The sequence below is a fragment of the Crocuta crocuta genome, unplaced genomic scaffold (assembly GCF_008692635.1).
Source record: "Crocuta crocuta isolate KB4526 unplaced genomic scaffold, BGI_CrCroc_1.0 scaffold26, whole genome shotgun sequence".
In the NCBI taxonomy this organism is placed as follows: domain Eukaryota; kingdom Metazoa; phylum Chordata; class Mammalia; order Carnivora; family Hyaenidae; genus Crocuta; species Crocuta crocuta.
Genome location: NW_027532249.1, coordinates 14,410,804 through 14,436,985, shown reverse-complemented (window position 1 = coordinate 14,436,985; position 26,182 = coordinate 14,410,804). Strand labels below are relative to the sequence as shown.

The 26,182-nt window shown below is 42.6% G+C and overlaps 1 protein-coding gene across 6 annotated transcripts in view; it reads left to right on the top strand.

The window, feature by feature from the left end:
• The window catches only part of SLC35D4 (solute carrier family 35 member D4), a 119,687-nt gene that overhangs the window by 14,514 nt on the left and 78,991 nt on the right, over positions 1 to 26,182 (top strand). For all 6 annotated transcript variants that reach the window (XR_013338542.1, XR_013338543.1, XM_077778207.1 and 3 more), the window contains exon 4: positions 10,377 to 10,458. Coding sequence is in view for 4 of the 6 variants with exons in the window: in XM_077778207.1 (XP_077634333.1) it covers positions 10,377 to 10,458 (82 nt within the window). In the remaining 2 variants the exon portion in view is untranslated. The remainder of the gene's footprint in view (positions 1 to 10,376; positions 10,459 to 26,182) is intronic.

The following is a 26,182-nucleotide window of genomic DNA, read 5'->3' as shown; positions in this document are numbered from 1 at the left end:
TTGTGAAAAAATACGCATAATATAAATTTTATCATTTTTAAACCATTTTTAAGTATACAATTCAGTGGCATTAAGTGCATTCACAATGTTGTACAACCATGACCACCGTCTGTTTCCAGAACTTTTCCATCTTCCCAAACAGAACAAAGAGTAACTCCCCGTTCTGCCCTCCTTCCCCAACCCCTCCTAACCACTGTTCTAGTTTCCATCTCAATGAATTTACCTATTCCAGATACCTCATTTAAGTGGAATCATACAGTATTTGTCCTTTTGTGACTGGTTATTTCACTTAACATAATGTCCTCAGAATTGTTGAATGTGATAGAATCTTCTTCCTCTTTAAGGCTGAATAATATTCCATTGTATGTATACCATAATTTGTTGATCCATTCATCTGTTGATGGAATTCTTCATGCTTTTGCGTTTTGCGAGGGGGAGGAGGAATGACTTGTAGAGCTGGGTAAAGTCAAAGACTCTCAAGGTTCATTCCCTGGAAGAAGTGACCCTCCAACAATAGAAATTTGAGATCCACTAGGCACCATTGTCCTTTGAGCTGGCGTGATGCTGGGTTCTATCCATCGCAGATCTGTGGGCATGTCCCCTTTCAGTCCCCCTGCTAAATTCTCAGAGACCTTTTCACTTCTGTCTCCTGCACTTCCTTAGGTGGCTTCACAGCCTTACACAGGATGTCAGCTCGGTTAAGCTCCTTATCAAAGATCCTAGTGTCTTAGTGGAGCTTGTGGTTAATAACTGCCTGCAGAGTGCAGCATTTCCATTTTCCACAGATCCTCAGCAAAGGGGAGTTACCAGATGGCTAGCAGCAAGGACCCAGCACCCATGTTCCCTCGTGTATGCCCGGGCTGGGTTTGTATTTCCCATGGTTGCAGTTTCCTACTTGACTTTCTGACTATGTCAGTAGAGAACCGAAGCTTGTCTTTGCTGTGTGACTGTGCACTTGTGTGGAAGTAGCCGAGGTTGGACTCTACTAAAAATCAAAACAGCAGCAGATGGATAGCTTGGAGTCCCAGAGGTCATCGTAGAGTGAGGGTTGTACTGGTGGGGCTGGAGGGTGGTTCCCAAATCAGTATTTAATAACATATGCCATGAGAGCTCATTTAGACCCCTTGTAGCCTGGGTGGGGCACAGCAAAATCCAAGATTACCTCTTAAAACAAGTCCCAGAATCTGGCACCACATTTCCTACTTCGCAGAGAGACCGTATCTGCCATGTTGCTCAGTCTCTGGCCATGTCATGGACTCCATTGAGGGACCCCGTGGAATCCATCTCTAAGATTTTTACTCAGCACCAGTAATCACCAAGTGTTGGATAATGCTTTAGAGGCCTTCTGCCTTGGAAAGATGGCACTGGTTTTCAGCCGCAAGCTTGTCCTTACACCGGCAGCTCTTCTGCCCTTGCCAAACTACTGCAGACTGTTGAAGTGATTTTTCTAGCAGATGTTGAAGCCCTGTGCCATAGGCTATGTTTCCAAAACGTGATCCAGGTCACAATGTCTTGATACAAGACATTTGACAGTGAGACCATGGCGCTCTTTACTGGATTCTCGAACCGTTGCTTATGGAATCAGGTGTGATTTCATTGGAGACATTATGCACCATCCCCCGGTTCCTTTATGACCAGACTATGTTTAAAGAAAAACATTTGTAAAGTAATTTTTAATGTATGTGCTACTTTTTGTTCACTATATCTAAGACAGCAAATTTTTAACTCTCAAGTGTTCAAGGATGAGAAGTTCTAGGTTAATAATGCTATATCACAATGTCTTTGTGACCAGAGATTTCTAACCCATGAAGGAGAAAGCTCCACTCCTTAATTTTCTTTTTAAAAACAAATTTTTTTAATGTCTATTCACTATTTTTTGAGAGAGAGAGAGACAGAGCATGAGCAGAGGAGGGGCAGAGAGATAGGAAGACACTGAATTTGAAGCTGGCTCCAGGCTTTGAGATGTTGACACGGGGTTCGAACTCACGGACCGTGAAATCATGACCTGAGCCAAAGTTGGATGCTTAACTGACTGAGCCACCTAGGCACCCCTCCATTCCTTAATTTTCCATTGGGAATCTTTGCTGGAGAACCATAAAACATTTCTCTGATAGGGCGCCCGGCTGTCTCACTCGGTTGAACATCTGACTCTTGATTTCAGCTCAGCTCATGATCCCAGTTTCATGGGATCGAGCCTCACATCAGGCTCTGCACTGAGTGTGGAACTTGCTTAGGATTCTCTTCCCCTCTGCCCCTCTCTCTCGCTCTCACTCTTTCAAATGAAAAAAAAAATTCTGGGGCATCTGGGTGGCTTAGCTGCTTAAGCATCCAACTCTTGGTTTTGGCTCAGGTCATGATCTCAGTTTGTGGTTTGAGTCCCACATCTGGCTCTGCACTGCTGGTGTAGTACCTGCTTTGAATTCTCTCTCTGCCCCTCCCCCACTCCCGCACTCATTCTCTCTCAAAGTAAATAAATAAACTTTCAAAAAACTGTCTTTGATAAAACCTCCAAATTAACTCAGTCCCATCCCTAAAGAAATGAAGTGAGCCAATCACTTAAGATGCTTCTTTTTATAATTAATTATTTGTTTTTAAATGAGATAGATTGCCTTCATCAAAGCTAGTGGTGGTTGGAATTTCTCAAATATGTTTTTCAATGTGTTGGTATTTCATTTTCAGTGACTCTCGTAGTTTTATGAACAGTTACCTTTGCTCACAAAGGAAAGTTAACACTCAAATTCATGTGTTGTTGATTATTTTTCCTATTTTTTTTCTCCAGAGGAATATTTTATGTATACATGTAGAAATTACTTTTGGGGGATGATAAAACCAGCTTTCAAAGCATTCTCACGAAACATACGGAGATCCACTGCAGGGACATACTGTGAATAAAACCTGGTTGGTTTTGGTGTGGTGATTATGGGAATTCCCAAGAGAAGAGTCCCACGAGGCCAGGGGCGGTAGAGGACAGAAATTGTTTTTTCCAGCTTTATTGAGTTATAATTGTCCAATAAAATTATAAGATGTTTAACGTGTACATTGTGGTAATTTGATACATGTACACATTGTGAAAGATTCCCTCCATTTAATTAATGAACACACCCATCACCTCACTTTATTTATTTATTTAGGTGAGAACATTTAAATTCTATTCTTTAAGGAAATGTCAGTGACACAACGCAGTGTTATCAACTATAGTCACCATTTTATACATTAGATTCTGAGTCTTTTTTTAAAAAATTTTTCCTTTTTTAAAGATTCCACATATAATTCCAAATACCATGCAGCATTTTTCTTTCTTGGGACAGGATTTTTGGATCTTCAAAGTGTGTAGTGGCTGCAGGTCATGCCTGTACCACCCAGGGCATAGGAATCTGCTGAACTCACACTTCAGTGTAGACCACACCTCGTGTCACCGTGCTTTGTGTCAATACAGTGTCTCACAACAACTTGGCTCTGCCTTTGTGGCATGAAAGCCACCGAACACTACATAAACAGGTGGGTGTGGCTGTGTGCCAATAAGTGGTAGTTCAGCAACAGGCAACAGGTGCTGACTCTTGTTCTCAGTTATGCTCTGTGAGAAACAATATCATCACAGGGTTCTTGGGTTCTGGTAATATGAGGGCTGAACTTTGCCAAGGGAGTTGACCCTCTGTAAGTCAGAAGAGTAAAGAATGAAGGAGGAAATGTCTAAGAATAGTAGGAAAGAGGGAGAATAAAGATTCTTGAAAGACCATGTTCACCAGGAATGGACCCCCCCAAAATGAAATCTAGGTATCTGCTCTAAGTAGGGAGTCCATGTATGTAAAAGGCCTTGTAAACTGTAAAGCAAATATTGACTTTATAATTGTAAGATACTACTGTTTTTGGCAATGCCAATAGGCAATATGAATCCTAGTATCTTGGTGGCCTGGTACTTTTTTTTAAAGTTTATTTCTTTTGAGAGAAAGAGAGTGCATGTGAGGGGCAGAGAGAGGGGAAGAAAGGGAATTCCAAACAGGCTCCACATTGTCAGCACAATGACCCGATACTCAAACACACCAACCATGGGATCATGATCTGAGATGAAATCAAGATGGTCAACTGACTGAGCCACCCAGGCTTCGTATTTTTACGTCTGGAAACTATTTTTAGCTCCACTAGGTGGCAGCATAACACCGAGAATTTTCAAGAACTCAGCTCAAGGGACCCTAAGCACCCATGAACAGATAAACTTCTGAGTGTTTTGAGGGAGCAGATGTTCCTTCCATAATGCATGCTCTGTTTGAAAAACAAGTGATTTAATTTAATTAGCCTTCATCTCGGTAACAACAGTTTTATAATTCATGGCAACAGACTATCGTTAGCTTCTTGTAAAATGCTTTATTTATCAGGGTTTTTAGGGATGGGAGATGCACATACCAAAAAACAAACAAGCCCAAGACTCAGACAAGATGCAATACTTGTGCTTGTAAATCATGTAAGAAAAACTATGTGTCACCATAATTTTCAAACCAGACCCCATAGCAAATAATACTTTCCCCCAGGAGTTGCTGTGAGATCCGTCACTACACACACGGGGACACACACCCTCACTGGCTCAGCAGTTCCCCAGATGGCCTCACACCACAGAGACTGACATCCTGCCAGGACCACCTCAGGACTTCATTTCATCCTGCCTCCTTTGTTGGCACATAGGACAATGAACGAATAAGCCGGCACGGGAGGCCCAGACGGTGCCATCTTATAAGTTATAGGGGGAGAAAAGGTGCCTTGGTGGCATGTGCCTGGTTTGTTCCTCCTGTGTAGGTATTTGGCTCTCAGAGAATCATAGTCTTAGAGCCGGCAGTAGAAGGTATCGTAGCTCTGGCTACTATAACAAAAATACCAGAGACTGGGGGTGCCCAGGTGGCTCGGTTGGGCATCTGACTCTTGGATTCAGGTCATGATCTCATGGTTTGTAAGATCAAGCCCTGTGTTGGGCTCTGCTCTGATGTGTGGAGCCTGCTTCAGATTCTCTCTCCTTCTCTCTCTCTGCCCCTCCCCCATTCACACATGCTCTCTCTCTCAAAGTAAATGAATAAACTTAAAAACAAAATACCGGGTGGCTTAACCATTAAACATTGATTTCTCACAGTTCTGGAGGCTGAGAAATGCAGGATCAGGGTACCAGCGTGGTTAGGTTCTGGTGAAGATCTTTTCTTGTCTATCTTTTCATCTCCTTCCATGGTGGAGAGGGAGAGAGGGAGAGAGAAAGAGAGAGAGAGAGAGAGAGAAGCAAGGTCTGTCTCTTTTAGAAGGGCACTAATCCTGTCATGAGGGCTCCACCCTCATGACCTCATTACCTCCCAAAGGACCCACCTCCAAATTCGTCACGCCGGGGTCATGATTTCAACACATGAATTTGGGGGGAACACTAGCATGTAACCCATCACATAGGGCTGAGTTGGCATAACCTCTCTGAAGGCAATTTTGTAACTAATTCTACACTTTGAGCTTCTGTTCCACTTCAGGGAGTTTATCCAGTAACTGCAAAAACATGAATATGAAAAGGGAGTATATTAAGGATAACTATTACAGCATTAGAATGGTAAAAAGTGGATTAACTTCTATGTTCAACAATAGCATTATTCACTTATTAATAAATTTGTGGTGATTTTTTTGACACAAAAAGATGTTAAGCAGATTATGAAACAGTGTGTACAGTAGGATCCCATTTTTGCTGCGGCATTCATAAATGTGCATATGGGCACTGTTTGGAAGGAGACCTAGCAAGGTAACAGTGGTTATCTTTGGGTAGTGGGATTGTAATCGTAATGTTTTTCTTGATTATCTGTATTTTGAAAATTTTCTAGCATAGATAAGTACTACTTTTTTTTTTTTTAATTTATTTATTTTGAGAGAGAGACAAAGAACACATCGGAGGAGCACAGAGAGAGAAGGAGAGAGAGAGAATCCCAAGCAGCAGGCTCCACCCTGCCACCATAGAGCCTGATGTGGGGCTCAGTGTGGGGCTCGAACTCACGAACCATGAGATCATGACCTGAGCCGAAACCAAGAATGGGACGCTTAACTGACTGAGCCACCCAGGTGCCCCTAAGCACTACTTTTTAATAAGAAAACAAGATAAATTATTATAGGAAACAAAATATCTGCCTCCATGACAAGTTTCTGAGTTCATGTCTATTGAAGAAAACATGTTTGTTAATGCAGTTAGTTTTCTGCTGCCACAGTTATAGGTTACAACATGATTGTTAGAAATGTTTATTGATTTTGAAATTGTTAGAATTACCCATTAGGACCATTTCAAAGAGCCAAATGGCGAGAAACTTTTTACTTTCATCCCTGTCCTTAAAAACCTAGTAGCTGTAAGCACCAGCAAATCTGTTCAGAGCAAACTCCCTGAAGGGCTTAAGAAAAGTGTAGTAAAAAATGTGAATTAGGGTCACGCCTGGAGTTTTCTGGTGTATTTTGATGTTGTTGTTTTCCCCTTGTATCAATCTAGAGAAAGAAAGGAATACATATTTTTTAAATGTTTATTTGTTTTTGAGAGAGAGAGCGTGCATGTGTGCATATGCTTAAGCAGGGGAGGGGCAGAGAGAGAGGGAGACTCAGAATCAAAAGCAGGCTCCAGGTTCCAAGCTCTCAGCATAGAGCCGGATGCGGGGCTCAAACCCACAAACCATATGATCATGACCTGAGCCAAAGTCGGACACTCAAACAATTGGGCCACCCAGTCTCCCCAAGGGAAATATTTGAAGTTACAAAAGTAATATGTGATGATTCCATCAGCAAATATTTGAGTGTCTAGCATATATAACAGACATCGTTGTCAGTGCAGGAGGTGCACCGTGAACAAAACAGACAGAAATCCTTGCCCTCATAGAGTTTACATTCTGGTTGAGGTAGACGGACAAGAAACAAAGGAAAATTGAAGTATATGACGTGTCAGGTGGGATAAGTACAGAGACAAATAAAGCTGGGTAGGGGTTAGGTGTGTATTTGTGTGCCCGAGTATGTTCTAGCGGGCGGGAGTTGGGGGTCATTATTTTATAAGCAGTAGGTAAGAAGGACTCAGAGATGAGCTGACTTTCGACTGGAGACCTGAGTACGAGAGAGAGAGTAGGCCCTGCAGGTGTCTGGAGGGGGAGGGTTCCGGGCAGGGGAAGCAGGATCAGGCCCCACAGTGCTTGGGGTACTTGATGACTAACAATGACGCCAGAATGCAGTTTTATTCTCCTTGTAAATGAAAACATCATTATGGAGAACTTTAAATACCTTTAAATATTGTAAAGAGTATGCATGTTTTTAAAGCTTTTGATAAGGATAGACAAGTAGTGTATGTGTGTGTGTGTGTATGTGTAACTTTTCATTTGTTTATTGAATATTTATATTTCTTATGTGTGTGTGAGAGAGAAATACACATACACACACTCACACACACATCACACACATGCAAACACCTCTTTTTTGCCCACTGAGTATACTTCTTTCATGGAGTTGATTTTTTTCTTTTTAAAAAAAGTTTTTTTAATTTTTTTTTTTTTTGAGAGAGCAAGCATGAGCAGGGGAGGGGCAGAAAGAAAGGGGGAACTGAGGATCTGAAGCAGGCTCTGTGCTGACAGAGCCCACCGTGGTGCTCGAACTCACAAACCGTGAGATCATGACCTGAGCCAAAATCGAGAGTCGCATGCATAACTGACTGAGGCACCCAGGTGCTCCAAGGCTTCTTCTTTGTGTATGGATTGACTGTTGGTGTTCCTTTTAGGCTTTTCTTGCATCAGCTGCACTTAACACATACCCTATGATTTTGAGTGGAAGGAGAACATTGATACTTTGAAACAATATGAATGCAGAGTTCTTCACAATATTTAATTACTTTTCTTCCCACTCCCCACCCCGCATCCTTTCATACTTGTTTTGCCCATATCTGTTTTGGCAGCACTTTTCCCAGTGATTCATATTTATCATTCTCGATAGCAGCTATGATTTTTTTTGTTGGTGTGGAGGGGAGGGAGGGAGGCAGCTGTCTCTGATGAGAGTTCACAAGGGCCAAGGCAGGGTTAGGCCACCAGCTGCTTTTGCAGGTGTCTAAATTTCCGCCTTTGGTGCATGTTGCTTTGGCTCCATCCACCTAGAAGGTGGGCCCTGAGTGAGATAATTATGGATCTTAGTTCCATGGATGGATCCAAATGCTCACACAGCTGCTCTGTAACATTTCCCACAAGTGTCTGGTCCAACTGGATCTGTTTATTTTTCATAGTTCAAGTCATTTCTTTGTGTGTAGGGTACTGGGTTAAAATACGAGGTGTTCCCTAGCCATGTTTTCTCTTTCGTATCCATGGCTCCTGAGATGCCCTGATGTCTCTTGGAGTGTACGACTGGGCAGGAGTTTTCTTTGTTTAAGAGGGAATAGAGCACAAACGCGTGGGGCCTTGCTGAGCTCACGTCCTGAAGCAGCGAGCCTGCTGCTGCTGGGCATGCTGCTGTTTCACACAGGGCACTCCTTGCCTTTTCACTGTGCTCCCTGCTGTGTATGCTCTGGGCCTCCTTGTGGTGCTCAGTGGGCCATGGGCCTGTCTCCCTTGACCCTGAGCTTAAGGTCTAATGGGAAAGCCATTTCCTAGAGGAATAGCAGTTGGTTTGATGTCAAGCATGGCGTCACTCTCCACCAAGATGGAGAATGGCATCCTCCTTTCTCTGTTCACCTATTGGTTGGAAGTACAGACATCTATTATTGCAGCAAGACGAGTAAGAACAGAGAATATTCCTCAGGTCATTAATATTCTTCACGTCGTTAGATGCTTGGTCTGCTACCAGAGCGAAATCATGCTGTGTTTGCAGCTTATATGTTTATATGTCAATGTCTCCCACTAGATTATGAGGTCCTTGAAGGCGGAGTATGAAAGGGTGGCTTAAAGTTGGGGCTTTAGAGTCAGATGACCTGAATTCAAATTCTGACTTTGCTATAACCAGCTCTTCTGACCACAGACAAATTAAACTCTTTATGCCTCAGTTTTGTCATGTGCACAATGGGGATAATAATAATAATAAAGACATTTTCTTCATAGGTGATTGTACACATTTTTAAAAGACCCAGCGTAGAAAACATTTAGCACACTGCCTCATAATAATCCTGGCACTGTCAGCACTTTGCCAATTCATACAAATGTTTGCTGAGTGAATGTATTCAGAAAGGGTTTGGAGGCCTAACTAGAGACTAGAGACATTTTAACACCAGGTTCCCTGGGAAGGGTACAAAGCAGGGCTGATCATAGATGTAGTGCCTGCCCATGCTAGTGAGATTCACAAAGAACATTCCGTGAGCAGGCACCATCCCAGGAGAGCAGGTCATTGAGTGAGCTGGGATTGTTATGTTAAATTCTGCTGGAAGGGTCTCATTTATTTATATCTATTTTGAGAATAACTCTGGGAACTTGCGTTAATGAACCACATGTGTTTGTGACTAGGGAACTTCAATGATGGGTTCTTTAGGTAAAAACCAATATTTTGCTTCTATTGAAGACAGCAAGATTCTAAACTGTATTGAACAAAGCAGTTTTGGGGGCGTCTACGTGGCTCAGTCGTTTAAGTCTCTGACTGTTAATTTTGGCTCAGCTCATGATCTCATGGTTGGTGACTTCGAGCTCGGCATTGGGCACCGTGCTGACAGTGCAGAGTCTGCTTGGGATTCTTTCCCTTTCCCTCTCTCTTTGTCCTTCTACCACTTGTCAAACAGCATGGAGCTGTTTGATACATCGCCTAGGTAAATAACCTTTAACAATTTTGAATAATTTGGCATGGGTTCAAAGCCTCTGGGTATTTAAAATCCAAAGAATAATGCTCACTGCCCTTATAAAAACTTTAAAACCTTAAAAAAAAATCAGGGGCACCTGGGTGGCTCAGTCAGTTGAGCATCTGACTCTTGGTTTCAGCTCAGGTCATGATCTCACAGTTGGTGGGATCGAGCCTTGTGCTGCCAGCATGGAGCCTGCTTAGGATTCTCTCTCTCCCTCTGCCCCCTCCTGCTCTCACACACACATGCACACACACACACTCTCTCTCTCTCTCTCTTTCAAAATAAATAAAGTTAAAAAAATACTGGAAAAAAAATCAGATCTGTTCTCTCTCCCAAACTTCAGGAAGCCTTTTTCCATCTCCAACTCGTTTGTGTTCCATTGTGGGATCGGTAATGCTAGGTAGTTGGCAGAGTGAAGGGCTATAGCCGGATGGCTTTGTCAGCCTCCCTCACTCTCAGTGGACACAGACCATGTCACACTTCACGGGTCGCTCAGAGATGTTGAGACAACCAGTGTCGTACTTGGTGCGTCCAAAAGGTCATGTCTTCTGGCTACGTCTTGTGACTGAAATATTCTGGTCTCTTTCCCTCTTTTCAGGTCTGATGTTTCAACATGGCTTCCCGCCTCGGTGCTGTTTGTGGGCATAATCTATGCCGGGTCCAGAGCATTATCCAAACTGGTAAGTGTTAGAGACTTTAGGGAGACAGTTCCTCTTTCCTTTACCCCTTCGCTTTTTAACTTACTGCACCTTGGATCAGTGGAGGACAGGACATCAGCTTCATGATGGTGCAGATAGACTGGAGAACTGCGTGGGGCCCTTTACCCCCTCTCCCTGAACTGAGGATAGATAACCAGATAATAGGGGAGGGCCAACTCGTTTTGTAAGATGAAGAGGCACTGATGGAGACTGAAGAGAAAGATGTGATATTTATGGAGCCTGACACAAACGGGGCCAGCCTGCTCTGCCTGAATGCAGGCCACCCTGGAGGGCAGGGAGAGTGGGCTCGGCTGGCTCCTCCTCGCTTCTGAGGAACTGTAACCCTGCCCATTGGTGACATGGACTGGGCGGTGCTGGGCTTAGTAGTGATGTACATGCCTGGCACAGCGTTGACACCCAGTACATGGGGGCGCTAGTAAAACAAGTGTCCCCCTGGTCTCCCACCTCATCCCCCTAGATTTGAGCTTCTCAAAGGAGGGGATGGTAAAGAACAAATTCTTCCAGTTACATTATATGAAAATATAAAAATGAAGTTATTTTTCCATCAAAAGAGAGTCCATTGATACTGCCATTGACCAGAGACTCAGAAGGAGGTTTAAAAATCAGTAATGCCTCTTCCTGTCTTGTACCCTGACCACTCATGCCGTTTTTATCTACCAGAAAATGATTGTATTCTGACTTTTGGAAAAAAAGGCAAAATTTTCAGAACAATTTGATCTTTTTATGTAAAGTTTGTTCTTATGTTGGTCCCTTAGGTCTCAGATGGAAAACAGTAAAGCAGACACAGATCTGCCTATCTTCAGACATGTCATTGTTAGGATAACCCCGAAGTTGCAAAATAGTGGTTGAGAGTTACTAGCGGTTAATTTCTAAATTAAACCATCATTTTTCTTTCATGATTCATAAGCTTGAGTCATTTGGATGCTCTGTTCAATGGGGGAGAAACGTGCTGGGTGGGCCCAAGAAATGACCAATAGCACACATTGGTGCTCAGCCCAGAACCTGAGACCTGGACTGGCTTCCTGCTGCCCCTTCTCCCTTCTGTCAGGCTTTTGTTGAGTCTGCTGCCTTGCTTTACACCTTCTGGCCTGCAGAGGGCGCGCTCCCTCCCATAGCAGACTATAGGTATTGATGAAAAGCATGTATTCTTTCTTTTTTAAGTTTTTATTTGAATTCCAGTTAGTTAGCATACAGTGTGATATTAGTTACAGGTGTAGAATTTAGTCATTCAACACTTGTAAAACACCCGGTGCTCATCACAGGTGCCCTCCTTAATCCCCATCTCCTAGTTAAACCCCTTCCCCCCCACCTCCCCTCCTGTAACCATCAGTGTGTTCTCTATAATTAAGAGTCAGTTTCTTGGTTTGCCTCTCCTTACCCCCCACCATGTTTATTTTAAAAACAATGTTTCTCTTATAGGAACTGGATAGTGATGGATGCCAGAATTTTGAAGTTTGAATAAGTATCGTTGGGCTAATAATAGCAATATTTTTTGTTTGTGCAGTATCTTTTCATATGTTTCTAGAGTGATCGTCTCTCTGTCTTTTTATGTGATTCTTACATTCACCTGACAGGTGATGCGTGGGGCAGATGTTAATCACCTGACAGAGGAAGGAACTTGGGTGTGGAAGGTCTTGGTGACTTGCCTCTAGTCCCAACTAGTGGCAGCTCCTCTAACTCCAGACCTTTTTGCCTTTTCAGATTTGTCTCTTTAGGGCCAACATGTATAGATTTTAGAATGGCCCAGGGTAGTCAGCCCTAACTTTAGACTCTTCATTGCAAGCAATAGAAAACTCATAAACTAAAAAAAAAAAAAAAAAAAAAAAAGAAAGCTCATAAACTGTTCTAAGCAAAAGGGAAATTTACTGGTTCATGTCATTGGAAAGTTGTAGATCAGGCAAGCTTGATCCAGAGGTTCCAATGACAGTTTCTGTCTCTCTTTCGGTTCTGCTCTGTCTTTGCTCCATTTCACAGCCAGGCTCCCCGCTCATGGGTGTCGTTGACTCCAGGCCCACATCCTTACAACTTGAAGTCTAGTGGAGAGAGGCTCTTCCTTATAGTTCCTGCATGAGTCCTGGGATTCACTCTGAATATATCAGTAGGGCCATTGCCCTTCCCAGGTCTGAAAGTGAACCAGGAAGATGGAATTATGCTGATTGGTTGGCCCCGGATCATTGTCTCCATTCAGTGTGGCTGGAGAGACTCAGAGCACCATTTGGCCATTCCTGGTCTTATAGTATCCCCGCCTGGATCCCATGGACTGAGACGGGGTGTGGCAGATCCTTGACACTGGGCTGCTTTACCAAAAGAAGCGATAAGTATACGAGGTGGCTGAAAATCACTCAAAAGCCCATTGTAAAGGTCATTCCAGTACATTCTCAGGCAGAATGGATGTTCCATAACCTAGTACAATGCTTCTCGAAGTGTGGTCCGTGCGCGGTGCCTGTCTGTGAGCTCTGTGTCACCTGTCCATGAGGACGTTGTGCCAGAATGTACATCCACTTTGGCACTAAACACATTGTTCAGTTGAGCTGACATTTTTTTTTTCATAGCGAGACTTTTTGAGAAAGGAAGCAGTGCACTGATTTGCCTTCTGGCCTGAGCTTATTTTCGGGGTGAGCACACTGTGAGTGGCGTTGGCCTAGAGCACAGCCCTCTTTTATGGGCAAAAAGAAGCTGCTGCAGTTCAAACTCTTCGAGCAAAGGAAAACAACCCAAACCCAAATATACCCAATTAGAGTGGGAGGAGTACAGAAAAGAGACACTCATTATTGTTTTTCAGTGAAATAACAACCCAGCATCTCTTCTTTGTTTTCTGAGGTTTTTGTTTTTACATAGCTGCTTACAATTTACAGAGCGGGTTAAACATGAGGCAGTCATACAGCTTGTGTTAGATAGAAAACAGGCGTCCATATGCTGGTGCCAAGCTGTCAGTTTAAGGAATCCACAAGGAGTTGGGGGAAAGTGCTCAGTTAAAATCTGTGTGTATATTGTTATGCAGAACACTTTAGAGGTAGTTCTGCTCCATAAAGGCCTCCCTTATCTGACAAGATTTTGAAGCTCTGTTCCTCTGATGTGCAACTCCTAAGAGGAAGCTGGTTTAAGGCATATGCCTCTATAAAGGCATAGCAGGGAAAATTCTTTATTGGTTTTTCCTCCTCACAACCGAATGATAACACAGAGTTAAGGGAAGGGGGTTATTCTTGTGGTTTATTCATTCAGCAAATATTCATTGGTGGGTCTACTATGGGTTGGACGCTTAAAGACAAATAAGATATGGTTCCTGACCTTGAGAAACTCCAAGGGGAGTGGGAAAGACACAGCTCACCACGGGAAGAGGTGCCATGAATATTCGGTGTTAGCGTGTGCCGGGCACTTTCCGTTGCCACTTTTCATCACATATGAAGTCAGACTTAATTATTCCCACTTACAGATGAGGAAACTGAGATCCAAATTATTTGGCCAAGGTCAACAACTCATAAATATTAAAGCGGAAGTGTAAACTGGTGGTGTCCAACCACAGCAGTTCATCTCCAAAGCTTACCGTCTTTCCTCCCCAAATTACATCACCCAGGAGAGATCAGCCCATCAGGACTGAGGAGAGGAACCTTGTAGTTGCTGTCCCTTCTACTTGGGCTAGTTTGGGTCAGTTTCTCCAGCTATCCTACACTGAATAAGGTCACAGTGATGATGGTGATGATGGTGGTAATGGCAGGAGTGTTGGTCTTTGGAGTGTCAGTACAACCTTGACTGGTCGTTATTCCTCTTCTTGTAATTTCCCCGCCGAAGACTTGTCAGTGAGACAGGGTTGCCTCAAAGCCTGTGCTGGTGAGTGTTTAGAACAGACATGCAAAGTCCTACATTCATGAGCTTGCCAGTGAGAGGCCATCCTGGTGTCGGTGATTTGGCCGCTCAAACCATGTTGTTTTCTTGCTTGGGAGAAGCCGGGGTCAGGAGTTGAAGTACTCTGCAAATCTGAGTTAAGGCATTTTGACAGGACTGCTCTTGGTCTCTTCCCCAGCTCTTTGATCTTGGTCCTTCCCTAACTGCTTGTCGGGATTTGTCTTCCATGAGCACAACATTCACTCCGCACGTTGCAGTGGAGCTTGGATGGGGTGTTGGTGAGGAAACACACATGGATAATTAGACCCAGATGGAGCAGATTACTCAGTTAAGCAGACTGGAGCCCATGGGTCCCCTCCCCATTTGTTTGGCTCTTATATTATGTAAAGGAACTTGGGTCCACAAAGGAAAAGAATGTAAATGTTGATGTAAAATGGAGACTCTTCCCCTGATGTTCCCTGTTACTGCCGATTTGAGGCAGCCCTCCTCTTTCATGTTGTTCCCTTACCACAGCTGATCAGAATCCATTTGCATGGATTACTTTTTAAGGCATGGGCTCGGCAGCAAAATAGTAAACCCTTCCTCTGGATTTTAGTTATCTTCTTGCTCCATTTATGATGTTCTCCATAACCCTTATAAACTGATTTATTAAAACAGGGTTCCAGGGGTGCCTGAATGGCTCGATCGGTTAAGCATCTGACTCTTGATCTCAGCTCTGGTCTTGATCTCAGGGTTGTGAGTTCAAACCCTGTGTTGGGCGTGGAGCCCACTTAAAAAAAAACAAAAACAAATACAAAACAAAAAACCAGGGCTCCAAGGGAAAAGCTTATGACACTGGATCTGGCAATGATTTCTCAGATATGATACCAACAACACAGGCAACAAAGGAATAAACAGACAAATTGGACTTCATCAAAATGAAAAACTTTGGTACATCAAAGGCTACCATCAACAGAATAAAAAGGCAACCCACTGAATGGGAGAAAATATTTGCAAATCATTTTTTTGATAAGAGATGTTGAAATAAATTTCTAGTCCCAAGATGGAGCTCCTCCTTTCAGGAGTGCTACAAACCACACTTTAGCATTCACATAAATGCTCCGCTTGACCAGAAACTCAGTACATCCACACAGCCAGTCCGTCAACACCACAGCAACTCAGCATTCTATACTTATTTCCTTGTTCCTTGATCTTCCCAAATAAGGTCAGATCTGCAACTCCAGCCAATCATGCCATTTCCCTCTTGCCACTTCTTTTATTAAAAAAATTTTTTTTAAATGTTTATTTACTTTTGAGACAGAGACAGAGCATGAGCCGGGGAGGGGCAGAGAAAGAGAGGGGGACACAGAATCCAAAGTAGCCTCTAGGCTCTGAGCTGTCAGCACAGAGCCCTACGAGGGGCTGGAACTCACAAGCCATGAAATCATGACCTGAGGTGAAGTCAGAAGCTTAACCAGCCGAGCCACCCAGGTGCCCCTCCCTGTTTCTACTTCTAACACTTCATAAAACTCATTCTTCCCCAGAACCCCTTGGGAAGAGTGCTTCACTGTTTCTGAGGCACCATACTCCCCCAGTCCAAAGTTTGTTTTCCCTTGAATAAAGGACATCAACCTCATTACCAAATTGTTTTAGTTTTGCCATTCAAAAGGGGTTAATATCCGGAATATAGAGAAAAGTCCTCAACTTAACAACAAAAACCAAACAGCCCAATTCAAAAATGGCCAAAGGACTTGAAAGGATATTTCTGCAAAGATGTACAGATGTCTCATAGGCCCCTAGAAAGATGCTCAGCATCATTAATCATTAGGGTAATGCAAATCAGAACCATAATGAGATACCACTTGACACCCATGAGTATGGCTGTCATCAAAAAGCTGGAAAATAACAAGTGTTGGTGAGGATGTGGAGAAACTGGAGTACTTGTGTGGTGTTCTTGGGAATGTGAGTTGGTGCAGCTGCTGTGGAAAACAGTATGGAGGCTCCTCAACAAATTAAAAATAGACTCACTGTATGATCCAGCGATTTCACTTCTGGGTTTACACCAAAAGAAAAAAAAAAATTCAAAGCAGGGAGTTGAACAGATATTTGGAGACCCATATTCATAGCAGCACTATTTATAGTAGCCAAAAGTTGGAAGCAGCTCAAGTGTCCGTTGATGGGTGAATGGATAAACAAAATGTGGACTATGCATGCGATGGAATACTATTTAACCTTAGGAGGGAAGGAAATTCTGACATATGTAACACCTTGGATAAACTCTGAGGACATTGGATGAACTCTAAGGACATTGTGTTAAGTGAAATAAGCCAGTCAAGAAAGGACAAATACTGTGTAATTCCACTCCTATGAGGCGCTTAGAGTGGTCAAGGGGCTAGGGGGAGGAGAGAGTGAAGAGTTGGATATAATGGATACAAAGTTGGAATTTTGCAAGATGAAAAAGTTCTGGAGATGGATGGTGGTGATGGTCACAGAACGATGTAAATACACTTAATGCCACTGAACTGTACGTACCCTTAAAAATGGTTAAAATGAGGGGCACCTGGGGGTCTCAGTCAGTTAAGTGTCTGACTCTTGATTTCGGCTGAGGTCGTGATCTCACGGATCATGAGATCGAGCCCCAATTTGGGCTCTGTGCTGACAGCACCAAGCCTGCTTGAGATTCTCTCTCCCTGTCCCTCCTCTGCTCACGTGCGCACGTGCGCGCGCGCGCGCACACACACTCTCTCTCTTTCAAAATAAATATATAAAAATTAAAAAGAATACATACATATATAAAAATGGTTTAAAATGGTAAATGTTATGGTAAATTTTGCCTCAGTTTAAAAAATATATTTAAAACAACCTTGGCTCTGTTAGAGGTTTTCTTGAGGATAATAAGAGGAGGAGATGATAATGGGGTTTCTCATGACTCGCACAGAACTTCTTTGGCTGCCGTAGGGCACGCATATCTGGTTTAACTCATTCATGTCTGTGCATTTCAGTAAAGTATGAGGAAAAATAGCAATTCACTGAAAGCAGGCCAGTCTGCCCCCTGTTCCAGCCCGTGCATTTGTGCCCCCAAGTGAACAAGTGGAACCCCTGGTGCTTTAAAATGTCCATTTTTCATACAACAAGGCCCTAAAACATGGGCCAGCTACTTTACATGATGCACCAAGGAAGGACAGAGATGGTCTCCAAGCTCGTACTGGAGATACACTGGCAAAAGGGGAGACTGGTCCTCTGCCCTTAGGGGCTTTGCCATATGATGACAATAATGAGATTAATGGAAATAATAACAACTCATGCAGATCAGCTTATGAATGTATTCGTTTAAATGTACATATACTTATTTAAATACCTCACCACCTTCCAGAAAGGATGTGTGGTGGCTTAAAAGAAAAATTAAGTGGTGCCTGGGTGGGTCAGTTGGTTAAGCGTTCGACTTTGGCTCAGGTCATGATCTCGCAGTTTATGATTTCAAGCCCCGCATTGGGCTCTGTGCTGACAGGCTGGAACCTGCTTCTAATTCTGTGTCTCCCTCTCTCTCTGACTATCTCTCAAAAATAAATAAACATGAAAAAATTAAAAAAAAGAAATATTAAAATAACAGACTTTTTTAATGAACAGAATTTTTAAAAACTTCTAGGTAGAGAATAATAGAAGAATTAGATGAGGCTGCAGAGAGACTTAGTGCATAGACATTTGTACTGTAATATCCTACAAAATAAATACAGTTGGGCCTTGAAGTCAATTTTCAGTATTCTGTGGCCAAGTAAAACAGTTAACAAGACAAGACCCTCAGCGCTTGTAGGGTAAGAGTGAGGTCATTGCTACACCTGTTGCAAGCATAGCATAATGTATAGAAATGTTGAATTGCTATGTTGTATACCCAAAACTGTTGTACCATAGTGTGGCAATGATATTCATATTTAAAAAGTTAAAAGGAAACAAGGGTGAGGTCATTGCGGAAGAAGGGCAAAGCTTCTTTTCTCTCAGATCCTCTGTCCTCCAAAAAGGTAGACTGGGTCTTCAACAACATCCTTATCATAAACACAATGGTAGCCTAGTTTCTAGGATTCTTAGAGTATTTTGGATGCATGATGAAGTAGAACAACTCAGGAGGAGCAGCTCGAGGGCTAAAACTGCTACCCGGTTACCTGGCTTCCTTTGCAGACTGCCCTTAGGCACCATCCAGGAACATTGTTCCTGGCATGCATGATTTTGATACAAATTGGGTAGCCAGCAGTTCCAAATTACATTCTTTGGCAAAGGCCTGGAGTGCAGTTATTCTGTCTTGTAGAGTAAACCCACACCCACATATTTAAAAATCACCCAAAGAGAAAATGGGATTGACATTCTTTTACAGAAATTAAGAAACTGATTCAGGGCTCCTGCTTGAAAAAGGGAGTCATCCACATCTACACAGTGACCCAAGGCTGTGCCTGTGGGCGGGGCCGGGTCTCCATAGAAAACTGTTCTAACTAAGTCCCAACACCTGAACAAATAACAGTCAAGGTTCAAAATTCCACTCTGGAAAGCATGGCAATAATGAGAAAAAAGTTTTTAATTTTTTTAAATGTTTTATTTATTTTTGAGAGAGAGAGAGAGACAGAGCCCCAGCAGGGAGGGGCAGAGAGAGAGGGAGACAGAATCGGAAGCAGGCTCTAGACTCCAAGCTGTCAGCACAGAGCCTGACATGGGGCTTGAACTCATGAACTATGAGATCATGACCTGAGCTGAAGTTGGACACGTCACTTACTAGGCCATCCAGCTGCCCCGGGAATAATGAAAAATTTTAAGTAACAGATACAAACTTCTCTTCACAGCCAGAGAATAATTTCCCATGGTACATGGATGAAATGTTGAATTATAAGCTAATGGACTCTAAGAATAAATTAGTTGCAAGCTGTGCCCCTAAACAACTAAATAAATTGGCCTGCAGTGTAGTCGAATTTGGTTAATTACACTTAGTGTCAAAAATGATGATTTGGGCATTATCGTAGTTGATCTTGTCCATTTTTCCTGAATGGAAGATGGTAAGACCTTTTGTTGTTGAAGCCATCCTAGAGTCCTGACAATGTGAAAGAACTTACCTATTTCTCTGTTCTCTTTAGCAGCAAGTATACAGATTTCCTAAAAGTGGTTTTCAGATTATTAAGAGGCAGGTTAAAAAAGAAAACCAAAATATATTCCTCCATTTTCTTATCTGTGTGATGGGGATGTTAATAGTGTCTACATCATAGAGTTATGATGACAATTTAATATGCAAAAGCAGTTAGAATAGCAGCTAGTACCTATAAGCATTCAGTATATCTTAGCTATTATTATTGGTAGTTTCATTTCTCAGAATGTGTGTCTGAGTTGGCAAAAATAAGTCCTGCTGAGGGGCGCCTGGGTGGCTTAGTCGGTTAAGCGTCCGACTTTCGCTTGGGTCATGATCTCACGGTTTGTGGGTTCGAGCCCCGCGTCGGGCTCTGTGCTGACTGCCAGCTCAGAGCCTGGAGCCTGTTTCAGTCTGTGTCTCCCTCTCTCTCTGACCCTCCCCTGCTCACGCTGTCTCTCTCTCTCTCTCCCCTAAAAAAAATAAATAAATAAATTAAAAAAAAAAAAAAAAAAAAAAAAAAAAAAGTCTTCCTGAACCTCACTCCATAAGATAATAAAGGTCAGGTTTTCTAAAAGAATCAGTCGCTAGGGGCTTTCCTGACCTGAGAGCATAGTCAGACTGGGACTCATACACAGAGTTAAGAGCCCAAGGAAAATCAGTAATTAAAGATGCAAACTGTGTTAAAATTGTTTTTCGTAGACCTCTATGGAGGCTGAGATCATCAATTGTACAATTACAGGATTGGTTTTTTTAATCATTTATTTATTTTGAGAGAGAGAGGGAGAGCATGTGCACTGGAGGGGAGAGAGAGGGAGAGAGAGAGAATCCCAAGCAGGCTCTACACCATCAGTGCAGAGCCTGATGCAGGGCTTAAACTCACAAACTGTGAGATCATGACCTGAGCCGAAACCAGGAGTCAGATGCTGAGCCACCCAGGTGCCCCACAATAACTGGTTCTAAAGCCTGCTAGCTTCTCAGTAGAAAAATGGTTTGAGAAATTCAGATTTAAAATTTTTTAAGTAGCAATGAAAGCTATCCTTTAAAAAAGATGACAGAGGGGCACCTGGGTGGCTCTGGCAGTTGTGTCCGACTCTTGGTTGTGGCCCAGGTCATGATCTCACAATTTATGGGATTGAGCCCCAAGTCAGGCTCTGTGTTGACATTGTGAAGCCTGCCTGGGATTCTCTCTCTGTCTCTCTCTCTCTCTCTGTCTCTGTCCTTCTGCCACTCTCTCTCTTTCAATAAATAAATACATTAAAAAATAAAATTAAAAAGGTCATAGAGTTTACTATGAGTTCATGTGTTTTATTTTTTCTTTTATTATTTTGTGAAGTTTTTATTTTTAAATAATCTGTACACCTAACATGGGGTTTGAGCTCCAACACCAAAAGTCACATGCTCCTCTGACTGAACCAGCCAGGCGCCCCTGAGTTCCTATATTTTAGATCATACCAGTTTTCTTACTGGAGGGAGTGGACTGGTGGGATTCGGAACACACCAGTTCTGGACTTTGGACAGGCGTGGGGCCAGGAAGGTTATACTGGGGGCTTGCTGTAATTTGGGTTTTATAGCATCAAGGTTAGGAGCTTGGGCTTTGTAGATAGCCTGGATTGGAGGCATGGCTCAGCCTCTGAACTAGCTGTGAGCTCTCAGCAAGTTACCTCATCTTCTAAGCATTAGTGTCCTTGTCTATGAATCAAGGTAGTAGCACCCAGTAATTGAGTTGTTGGAAGGAATTTTTTTTTTAATTTGGAAACAAACATTCATTTATTCTTAAAACACTTGGTATTCCAAATTTATGATGTAGTGTAATGAGTGTCTCTGATACTATCTTTTCCCAATGTTTTTTAACATCATGGCGCAGAGAGCTTTAAAAAGAGTACACCTTCTTTACATGAATTCAAACGTCCCATGATTAAGACCCATCTTACTTTAAAAAAAAAAAAAGTGAGGGAAGCGCCTGGGTAGCTCAGTCAGTTAAGCGTCTGCCTCTTGATCTCAGCTCCACTCTTGATCTCAGGGTCATGAGTTCAAGCCCCACATTGGGCTCCACATTGGGTTCCACGCTGGGCATGGAGCAATAGGGGTGTTTTCCTCACTTTATGCAAAAAATGCACCAGAAAGGGTTGAAGGGATTCCTGGCCACAGCCCTCCCAGCCTCGCCCTCACTCTTTCTGGCAGTGCTTTGGGCCACATGGCAAGAGCCTGTGACCTGAGCAGAGCCTGAAGCAGCAGCCTCCAAGGCCCCAACATGGCAGCCTGGAAGCAGATTTAAATACAAGAATGCAATTAAAGTACTTAGCATTGTGCCCAGTACATTGTTGATAGCTGTCATTAGTGTACTTGAAAAGCAATTCTGTGTGTATCAATAGCTCCTTTCCCAGAATGTAATCAGTGCAGGGCCTAGGAAGACTGAGAAACCTATCCATCATTTATAAAATTGAGAAAATTAGCCTCCTTGAGGTCTAGAGTTAGTATCTAGAGTTCCTAAATCTGGCGTCCTTACAGATTTTATAGTCAAAGCGGCAAAAGCATTTTTAAAAAGGTCTTAATTTTTTTATGTTTATTTTTGAGAGAGAGAGAGAGAGAGAATTTGTGTATGAAAGATGGGGAGGGGCGGGACAGAGGATCCAAGGCAGGCTCTGCATTGACAGCAGAGAACCCAATGCAGGGCTTTAACTCAGGAACCATGAGATCATGACCTGAGCCAAAGTTGGATGCTTAATCAACTGAGCCACTCAGATGCTCCAAAAGGTCTTAATTTTACATAAATAGTATCCAGGCCACCCTTTCATATTCATTTTCATGTAACCCACCCAAGATTTTCTTTGCTATCTTCTCAAGCTGAGAACTAGAAGGCCAGGCCCTGAGTTTGCTGAACATGGCCTAATGGATAAAGCTAGTTAAAAACAAAAAATCTCTTGGGGTGCCTGGGTGGCTCAGTCAGTTGAGTGTCTGACTTCGGCTCAGGTCATGATCTCACACTCATGAGTTCAAGCCCAATGTTGGGCTCTGTCCTGACAGCTCAGAGCCTGGAGCCTGCTTCGGATTCTGTGTCTCCCTCTCTCTCCCCCTCCCCTTCTCGTGTGTGTGTGTGTGTGTGTGTGTGTGTGTGTGTGTGAGCGCTCTCTCTCTCTCAAAAGAAACATAATAAAAATTTTTTAAAAATCTCTTTAATGATTTTAAAACACATAAATATTAATTTAAAATATAAAAATTTAACAGGAGTAAAAAGAAGCACAAAAGATAAATGAAAAACTAGGAAATAATAAAAATAAAGTATGATTTTTTTAACTTCTTTTTTTTTTAAAGTTTAATTCCAGTGTAATTAACATACAATGTTATATTAGTTTCAGGTGAGGAATACAGTGATTCAGCACTTCCATACATCACCCGGTGCTTATGACACTCCTTAATCCCCATTGCCTATTTCCCCCAACCTCCCAGCCACTCCCCTTTGGTAACCATCGGTGTGTTCTTTATAATTAAGAGTTTATTTTTTGGTTTGTCTCTCTTTCTCTTTTCCCTTTTTTTTTTTTTTTTTTTGTTAAGGTTTATTTATTTTGAATGAGAGAAAGGGAGTTAGTGAGTGAGCAGTGGAGAGGCAGAGAGAGAATCCCAAGCAGGCTCCTCCCTGATGCAGGGCTATATTTCATGAACCATGAAATCATGACCCTGAGCTGAAATCAAGAGTTGGACACTTAACCGACTGTGCCACTCAGGTGTCCCCTGTTTCTTTTGTTTCTTAAATTTCACATATGAGTGAAATCATATGGTATTTGTGTTTCTGTGACTGACTTATTTCACTTAGTGTTATACTCTCTAGGTCCATCCATGTTATTGCAAATGGGAAGATCTCATTCTTCTTTATGGCTGAGTAATAGTCCATCATTTATATATTTATATATACACATATATATAATATACGTATATTATATATACATACACACACACACACACACACACACCCCACATCTTCTTTATCCATTCATCTATCTATGGACACTTGGGTTGCTTCCATAATTTGACTATGTCAAATAGTGCTGCAGTAATCATAGGGGTGCATGTATCCTTTTAAATTAGTGTTTTCATATTCTTTTTCTTTTTAATGTTTTATTTATTTCTGAGAGAGAGACAGAGACAGAGAGACAGCGTGAGCAGGGGAGGGTCAGAGAGAGAGGGAGATACAGAATCCGAAACAGGCTCCAGGCTCTGAGCTAGCTGTCAGCACAGAGCCTGATGCAGGGCTCAAACCCACAAACCGTGAGATCATGCCCTGAGCCAAAGTCAGACACTTAACCAACTGAGCCACCCAGGCGCCCCTAGTGTTTTCATATTCTTTGGGTAAATATCTAGGAGTATGATTGCTGGATTATAGGGTAGTTCTATTTTTAACTTTTTGAGGAACCTCTATAGACTGTTTTCCACAGTGGCTGCGCTAGTTTGCATTCCCGCCAGCAATGCACAAGGGTTCCTTTTTTTCCACATCCTTGCCAACATTTGTTGTTTCTTGTGTTGTTGAGTTTAACCATTCTGACAAGTGTGAGATAAGATTCCATTGTAGTTTTGGTTTATATTTCCCTAATAAGTGATGTTGAGCATCTTTTCACGTGTCTGATGGCTCGCTGGGTGTTTTCTTTGGAGAAATGCCTGTTCATGTCTCCTGCCCATTTTCTAATTGGATTATTTGTTAAAATAAAGTATGATTTTATTATTCATTTATTTATTTTTATGAAGTATGATTTTAAAAGGAAAAAACAGTTTGAATTGCACTTTTAATGAAAGATAAATTAAGAGTAGAAACATTAAAAAGACAGGAGAATGTAAGGCAAGAACTCCGAAAGAAATAAAACAGTGCAAGTTAGAACAAAGTACTAAAATAGGGAAGAGCTACAAAGTTTTAAAAACAAGGTAAAAATATATCCTCCCAAAAGATAAAGAACAGATCCATCTGGAAGTAGGCGAGTGGCGTGGTCTTAAGTGGGTCCTCTAAGCTGGAACAGTTTCCCAGCTCAGGGTCCTCTGTCTGGGCTGCTGAGTGTGGGCCACCTGTTAATACCACTTTTCGTGTAGTACTCCCGAGCCACCCCTCTATGTCCTTTACCTACTTGTTTCTGTCATTCCTCCCCAGTGCTCTGGGTCATAGGAATTGTTTTCCCCATATAGAGAAACAAACCAAAGTTTGGATAAGTACCCTGCTCCACTAGCCCTTTCTGATGCCAAAACCCCTGTATATCTTGATCTTTTTCACTTTTTAAGAAATGTTATCATCATCAACAACAAAGACAATAACAAAATCCCACACCCTTTAATCCTTTCTGCTCACCGTGTCAAGATTAGCCATCAAATTAGGAGAGACTGCCATTCTTAGCAAACAGCCCAGCAATAGTAAATATGCTGTGGGTGGTCCATTTACCTTAATAACCCTCTGGAGTGTTAGGTTTTGTTTTGTGTTTTTTAAAGTTTATTTATTTTGAGAAGAGAAGGAGAGAGACCAAGTGCATGCATGAGCAAGGGAGGGGCAGAGACATAGAGGGAGAAAAAGAATCCTAAGCAGGCTCCATGCTGTCAGCACCAAGCCTGACACAGGCTCTGTCTCACAAACCATGAGATCGTGACCTGAGGTGAAAATCAAGAGTTGGGCACTCAACCAACTGGGCTATCCAGGCGTCCATGGAGTGTTAAGTTTTTTTTTTTTTTTATCTCTTCTCCCTTCCCCTACTTTTTTGGGGTGCATATTTGATCCCAGCCATTCAAATATTTACCTCAGTTCAGTCTCCTAAATATTTCCTTAATATGAACACTTTTCTCCATTTTCACTGCCACCGCTAAGTTCAGGCCACCATCTTACCATTCCTTGTATTAGTTTCCCATGGCCCCTGTAACAAATTACCACATAGTGGGTGGCTTAAAACAGCAGAAACTTATTCTCCCCAGCTGTGAAGAACATCCGCGTTATTGTGCCCAAATCCTGGTGTGTCAGCAGGGCCCCACTGCCCTCCAGAGGCCCAATGAGACAATCTACTCCTCATCTCCAGCTTCTGATGGCTGCTGGCGTTTCTTGGCTTGTGGCCCCATCACTCCAGTCTCTGGCTCTGTGGTCACGTCGCCTCCCCCTCTGTGTGTGTCATATCTCTTTCTCTTACAGCTACATGTGTTTGCCTTTGGGGCCTACCCAGATAAACTCCCCATCTCAAGAATCTTCACTTAATCACAACTGCAAAGAACGCTTTTGGCCATGTAAGGTGACATTTGCAGGTCCCAGGGATTACGGTGGGACTGTCTCTCGGGAGGCCATTTTTTAGTCATACCCAGGGACTTTTGTAACCCTCTCTGCCTTCTGTCCTCTACTGGGAGCCCAAGTTTCTTTAAACACACAGATCAAATCATGTCACTGCCTTGAAACTCTTCAGTGGCTCCGTGGCTCTTGGCCTGGTCCTCACTCTGCTGGGGTAGGTGCACCTTTTTGTGTATTCCATCTGAGCTCTTACCTCAATACGGACTGTCTGCCTATCACGTATCCACCTTGTGCATGGGATGTGTTTCCTGTGACACACAGTAGGTGCTTAATAAATACGTGTTGAGGCTCTATATCCACCTCACCAAGAATACTCCAACAGAGAGCACTAATCCACGCAGAAGAGTTTTTGCTGGAGAGGATTATATATGTGAATGCCAAAAGTTCCCACGGATCTTTATTTTTAAGCAGAAATCAAGTATTATATAATTAGAGGATCAAAGAAAACATTTTCATGCTTA